We start from the raw sequence: 6,671 nt of genomic DNA on the forward strand, positions 1-6,671 counted from the left end.
TCAAGGGTGAACCTTTTCAGCTGTCCAGGAGAGACAATCCCTCACATAGAATACAGTAACATCCAACTTTACTTAACTCACAAGGCCGCCAGACCCGCTGGAAACCCAGCCCTCCCAGAACTACTCTGGGGCCACGAGGTGTTTGTAACAGGCTGCCTCCCCACAGCTTGCTTTGGGGAGCTGGGAGAAATGGGGTCAACTGACGCCGTTTCTGATATTCCTTAGTGTAAGAGGCCAAAAACCAGATAATGTACACTTTTCCTTTTACAGGTCCAAAAAGGGATCCATGAGGTTAAATCTGAGAACTTCTGCCGCGGAACCCAGTAAGCTAATGATACAAAGCCAAAGTTCGAAAGTAGAAAGCTTTTAGTGCAGAGCTTGATGCCCCTGAGGGTTCTTGTGACGTTTCTCTCTTTTTATTCTATACAACATGGTGCTGCTGGATGGGGTAGGGGGTGCGAACGCAGGCTTGATGACGAAGGGCACCCCACTCCTGTGGGTTCTCTTGACTCTTTGAGAAAGATGCTACCGGTTCTGAGTTGTGTCTTCATCCGTGTGGGTCCCGTTGGGAGAGCCATGGTGCACCCCGGATGTGTCGGAGTGTGGTGGCCCCTTAAGTTTGTGGCAGATGGCCCCCGGATCTGCATCCTTATGGACATTTGTCAGGACCCTGCCTAAGCACAGGGATGTCCTGTTGCTTAGGAGGAGAATTTAGTCCCCTCCAGCCATTTTTCCCTCTCACATATGTGTATTGCTAGCATACATTGCTATAGATTGTTAAAAATAAACAGAGACCTTATGTTATGTCCATTGTGGTCATAAACAAAAGCGTTGCTGTGTGCTTGGGTGAGCAGTGAAGCCTGAACCTCCTTCTATTTACTGTATGGTCACTGTCAGTTCAATGAACTGCCTCCTTGTTCTCCACCATTGTCCTACACTCCCTTAAACATTTGTCACTGAAGTGCCTCCAAAAGACAAATAAACTGTCACTGAGAATGCAAACCTGCTAACGGGGGAAATGGGACCAGACTCAAGGACACATGATTTTACGTGAAATCCAAAAGGAGTTCCTTGCGCCCTTGCAAGACTTCTGAGAAACAAGGCCCTTTTTGAGAATCCCCAGGAAAAGCCAGAGATACCTTTTTCTTTCAGTAATGGTCCTTCCAGGCATTCTCCATGAGACATTTGGCCGTCTCAAATGTCCAAAATTCCAAAAGGTTCCCCAGAGAGCATGAGATATTACAGATGTCCACATCTGTAAAAATTCTTTCTGCCTCGGAGCAGATGGCAACATACAATCCCATAGCCAACGTTTCTAACATCTCAGCAACCTGTTCTGGAATCCACTAGGTCTGTAGAGGGACCAGGGGGCTCCTGGGCTCTGGTATAGAACTGTTTAAATTAAAATGAGCCACCGATCAATGTTCACTTTCTTTAAGGAAGAAAGCATAAAGCCTCGTGTCCTCTCTCCCCAACAGCGAGCTGTGTTGATTTATTCCAGGCAGATGCTTTTGACAGGACCCTGTAAAATCAAGTCGTGAGTTTATTGTACCAGTTAATTATCAAGCCTTTTCTAGTGCTAATGCCTTTTACTTCTTACTGGGGAAAACTGGGCCTTTTACTGGGACAAAGACTTAACTTTTAGTCAAGAATGTGTTAAAATAACAGGAGATAGAGATGATTTAAATATATTTAAGGACAAATGCAGGAGCATTGCTAACTCGAGGTTTGTAAAGAACGCTGATTTCATTTACAAGTCTCTTGGAATACTCTTTGTTCACTTCCCAAAGAAACAACGCTTCCAGCTTTGTTTTAACAATATGTGTACTCAACCATTCAGGTGACCGAGGATTGCAGCCACAGACCACCCTACAGCTATCTCAGACTTTCTGATGCTACACATACACCCATCTTGGTTTTAGATCCAATAAGAAGTGCCTTGAAGCTGTCCATAAAAGCTGGGAAAAGAGAAGAGTTAGAGGCAAAAGAAACCTGGAAAGTAGGGGTGGGAGTGGGGGGTGGGGGGAGTTGGAAGGGGGAATAGCTTTGTTAATTACTTCAGGCAGCAGAGAAATCTGGTTATGTTTTCTCAGTACATGTTAATATCATATAAAGAGACACGAGATCTTGCTAATCTGTCGACCCCTCAGACAAAGTTTATTTGTGGTGACTTTTAAACTCCTGACTCGCCTTCCAATCACCGCGTTTAAAATGAAAAGCTTTAAATAAACACCAGGAATAGAAGATAAATAAACTTTTTTTCCCTCTTGCAAGTGCCTAGCTTGGCGAGGTTCAGACTCAAATCCCCAGAGGACAGAGCGCTCTCTTTTGTGTTAATGTTTAAAAGATTTTCCAATGCCGGAGTTTATTCCTACTGCAAACATTTCTATTTACAAGGTCAAGTGTATCAGCACTCGACACAGCTTAAGAGTGTAATTATTTATCTAAGGGCGTTTGAGTGTAGATCAGTAGCTCTGGCAGGAACCCAGCCTTCAGCCCACTGCTAAACAACTCCTCACAACAATATTACAAGTTCTGGGGATTGTTCCTCTCCCCAGTGTGTTTACTTTTGCCCGCCTGAATGTTTTGTAACAAATTTTTGTACTTTTTCAACAGACGTGTGAAAATGACTTTGAAGGGGTTACCCAGGTTTCCTAAGACCTATTGGTAACAGATGTTATTGGCATGTTTGATTGTATGAGAATGTCTATAGCTAGATAGGGACACTCCTGGAGGAGGGGCTTGGGGGGGGGTGTCTCAGTGGAAAAGGGGGGAGGGGTGAGAGACCTCTGGGTTATCCCCAAATTGTGTAGAGAAGAGTTAGAGGCAAAAGAAACGGAAGACACTATCTGGGAGTTCTTTCCATAAAGGTAAAAACCAGTGCAGGCCAGTCAGTTTTATCTTTTTAGCTGCTTCATTTACACATGTCTAATTGTTCATTAAATTAGAGGCAGAAATAATAGCCCTCATTTCTTGTCTTGTGCTGTATTTTAATTTCAGTTGATGGTTGATAGATTCCCCGGGGCCCCTCCACCCCCATCCTTACCCATTATTGGGTAACCCACAGTGTAACTCTGGAAAGTAACTACACCATATTCATTATTTAAAAACTCTTTACTGATGTACATATTTTAATAAAACAAATAACCAAAAAATACACAAAGCCATAGTTATTTAAAACATAGGACTTTTTTTTTAAACGATGTCTATAAAAATACAATGTTTAAGGCAGTTTGGAAATGCATTTATACATTTCTACAATGTCCATAAATTCTCTTGAAAATAACAATGTTAACTTCAAATCTATAAAATACACTGTACATTTTAAGACTGTTCTAGATAGAGCACACTTCACAATGGACTGTGGGTTTGGATCCCTGGTGACGCACGGATTCTATACATTTCAGGGAGGAAAGTGTAACATGGTTGCAGATTTAAATTTTTAATTTCTTTTTAAAAATAAATTATTTCTGAAGCATACAATTTATAAAAATTCTATATACACAGTACAGCCACTGGTAACAAATCCCAGTTTTAATACACTTTATATAGAAGTACCAGAGTTTAGCACCCTGATAAAAGCAGAGGCAATATATTTTCTCCGCATATTTGTACATACAATTTGATGTAAAGAACAAAAATGACAAGACAAACATCATAAGAGGCTTTCATAGATGGCAGTGCACAGCTCTTTTACATAAAAAGTTGCATTGTTCAACACCACTAGCAACCCTTTAGATCAGCATCTTTTTGACCCTTAATCCTAAGAAATGTGCTAAGAGATCAGAGTGGTGGCAATGAAATTAAGGTCAAGGGCTCAAAGTTGCCCCAAACGAATTCAGGCATATTAACCCCTTCCCATTCCCCCTCCCCCGCCCAAACAGAATTGTGAGCGCTGACCAAGAGTAAACAAATGAATCGGTTAGTGGGACTTTTCTGTTTACTCACGATTGCAATGTCCTCACTGGCCACAATAAAAGTCGACACCGGCACTCCCCGCCCCCCCCCCCCACCCCGCACAGTTAAAATGCTAATAAACAGCCCCTTTGCAAATGTAAATCTTCCTTCAAACTCCTGCTCCAAGCCCACTCCTTTGAAACTGTTAAGGCCCCACAGGTCAGTATCCTCTCTCCACAGCCCACCCACCCACCCTCCCACCCCCGCCTCCCCCATTCCATCCCCGGCATCCTGAACTCTAGCTAGGCCGGTTTCCTCTGGGCAGACGAGCTGGGAGTTTCTGGAGCCTGGAATGGGAGGGGGAGGATGTCCAAGAAGTCATGCTCGGGAGAGGACACGGGAGAAGTGCCAAGAGTCGTGCAGGAGAGACCCGCTAGGCAGAGTCTACTTAGTACACGCTTTGGAAAGTATCCAAACCATCCCCTCGGTCCCCGTGCCACAGGTGCCCCGGCGCAGGCCCTCCCGCAGCCCACGGCGGGGGACTCCAGGGCTAAAAGAGCAGCGGCAGCAGCGGCAGCAAGATGGAGGCGAGCGGGGTCCAAGCGCCTCCGGGCGCCGAGCGACCGCCGCCGCTGCTCCTGCGCCCCGGCCCGTAGGGCAGGTCCCCGCGGCCGCCCGTGGCTGCAGCGCCGCCGCCCGGGCGCGCCGGGTGCGGGACGCCGTCGTCATCGTCCAGCGGCTGCTCGCCGCCCGCGCCCCCGGCGCGCTGCTCGTCGTCGTAGTCCTCGTCGTAGTAGTCGTCCAGGCCCCCGTCCGAGCCGCTGCTGCCCGGGCCGTTACCCAGCTCAGCACCGAAGCACAGGCGGGCCATGTTCTCCTTGACCGACTCACAGATGGGCCGCTCCAGGCCGTCGCACACGCAGTCGTTGAGCAGCGCCGCCTTGGGCACAGCCAGCATGTCCTCGATGACCGTGCGGCACTCGTCGGTGCAGCGCAGCCCGTTGAAGAGCTTGCCGCAGTAGGTCAGGTAGCGGCTGAGGGCCAGGTTGCAGCGGCTGTCGCGGTCGCAGCGCCGCCGGGCCTCGGTGCAGCCCATGACCCCGCCCGCGCCCGGGCCGCCCGCGCCGCCGCTGCTCGTCCGGGGCAGGCACGGCTCAATGGCGCGCTTGGTGGACTTGCAGTTCTCGTCCTGCGCGCAGTCACAGTCTTCCAGGGCGGGCCCGCGGCGCGTGTGGTTGAGCTGAATGAGCGCCGAGATGCAGTGGCTCGGGCAGCGCCAGCGCGACGAGAACGAGGCGGCCGAGGCCGGGAAGGCGGCGGCGGCGGCGGCGGCAGCGGCCCCCGGCGCGTCGCCCCCGCCGCGCTGCGCCAGTACGGGCGCGCACGCCTCGGCGTACTGGTTGTAGGCGTAGCTGCACTCCGGCTCCCCCTGGCACTGCAGCAGCGCCTGCCAGCAGATGAGGCGGCGGCCGTGCGCCAGCCCCGAGCCCCGCGGCGCCGAGCCCAGCAGCTGCAGCAGCGCCATCAGGCACAGCCAGGCGCCCGGCACGGTCCCCGCGCGGGCCCCGCCGCCGCCGCCCAGCAGCCCTGCCACCATCGCGGGCAGCGGCGGCCGCCGGGCGAAGAGGGGAAAGGAGACGAGGCGCGGGCAGCGGCGGACGCGGAGCCGGTGGAAAAGTTTGCCCCAGTCCTGCCAACTTCTTGCATGAGTGTTTTCATAAATCCATGCGCGCCGCTCGCTGGTGCCGCGCCGCTCGCAGAAGGTCGGGTCGCCCGCTCGTTCGGGCTGTGGTGGTTTCCCAGAAATGCACAGCCGCGGAGAGCCCCTCCGTTCGGCCCCCGGCGGTGGCGGGAGGCGCTCACTGCCGCCCCGGGGGGCTGCGGGCCGCGGGGCCGCGGCGGGGCTGCAGGACCGCGCGGCGCCGCGGGTGCATTTTGCTCCGCGCCTGCAGATCCGTTGTGCGGCCGCAGCGGCTCCTTCCTCCCGGGCTCAGCGCCGCGCCGCCGCCGCCACCGCCGCCGCCGCCGCTGCCGCTGCGGGCTCTAGCATCGCGCCGCTTCCTGGCTCGGGTCTGTGCGCTGCCCGCCTTCCCGCGGCCCTGGACGCCCGCGTCCCCTCCCCCTCCGCCCGCGGCGACCCCGGCCTCTCCGTGCTCCGGGGAGCCCTTTCCGGGCGGCGCGGGGAGAACAAGAAACTCGGCGCGGCCGGAGAGCGGCTCCCGGGCTTCCCTCGGCGGCGGCTTCTCGGGTGACAAGGGGTCCCGGGAGCGGATCCGCTGAGCCCGGCTGCGGACTCGCTGGCTGCGAGGCTTTAAATACAAAAGTGGGCCGGGAGCCCCCGCGTGGTGCCGCGGTGCCCCCTCATTATGCATGCATGGAAAAGCAAACAAACAAAAACATTAGCAACGCTCCTCCAGCTCGCCGAGCCCCGGCCCCGCGCGCTCCGAGCCTGCCCGCTTTCTCCTTTCTCCACTCTCTTTCGCCCTTTGCTCGGCCCCCTTTCCCGGCTTTTCGAGATGCTATTGGTCCTGCCTGTTGTTGTTGAAACTTTTTTTTTTTTTTTTTTTTTTTACGAGCCGCTGGAGTGGAGTGGGGTTGCCGAGTGGGGGAGGGCGGGGAGGGTGGTGGGCAGCTCACATTCAGGCATTCAGGGCTTGAAAGGAACGGCTTAAGGAGCCTGACAGAGGCCCGGGAGCTCCTCCTACTCTTAAGGAGGCTCGGATATGGAGCCCCGGCTCAAGCTCAGAATCAGCGGGCAGGGCTCAGGGGCAGCT

The 6,671-nt window shown here is 53.2% G+C and overlaps 1 protein-coding gene across 1 annotated transcript; it reads right to left on the reverse strand.

The window, feature by feature from the left end:
• Positions 1-4,165: 4,165 nt before the first annotated feature.
• Positions 4,166-5,508, reverse strand: GAS1 (growth arrest specific 1). The gene has a single exon (XM_042912651.1). It carries the CDS (start codon positions 5,492-5,494, stop codon positions 4,448-4,450), a length of 1,047 nt encoding a protein of 348 aa, XP_042768585.1. The 5' UTR covers positions 5,495-5,508; the 3' UTR covers positions 4,166-4,447.
• Between the last annotated feature and the right edge of the window lie 1,163 nt (positions 5,509-6,671).

This window comes from Panthera leo, chromosome D4, assembly GCF_018350215.1.
Source record: "Panthera leo isolate Ple1 chromosome D4, P.leo_Ple1_pat1.1, whole genome shotgun sequence".
NCBI lineage: Eukaryota > Metazoa > Chordata > Mammalia > Carnivora > Felidae > Panthera > Panthera leo.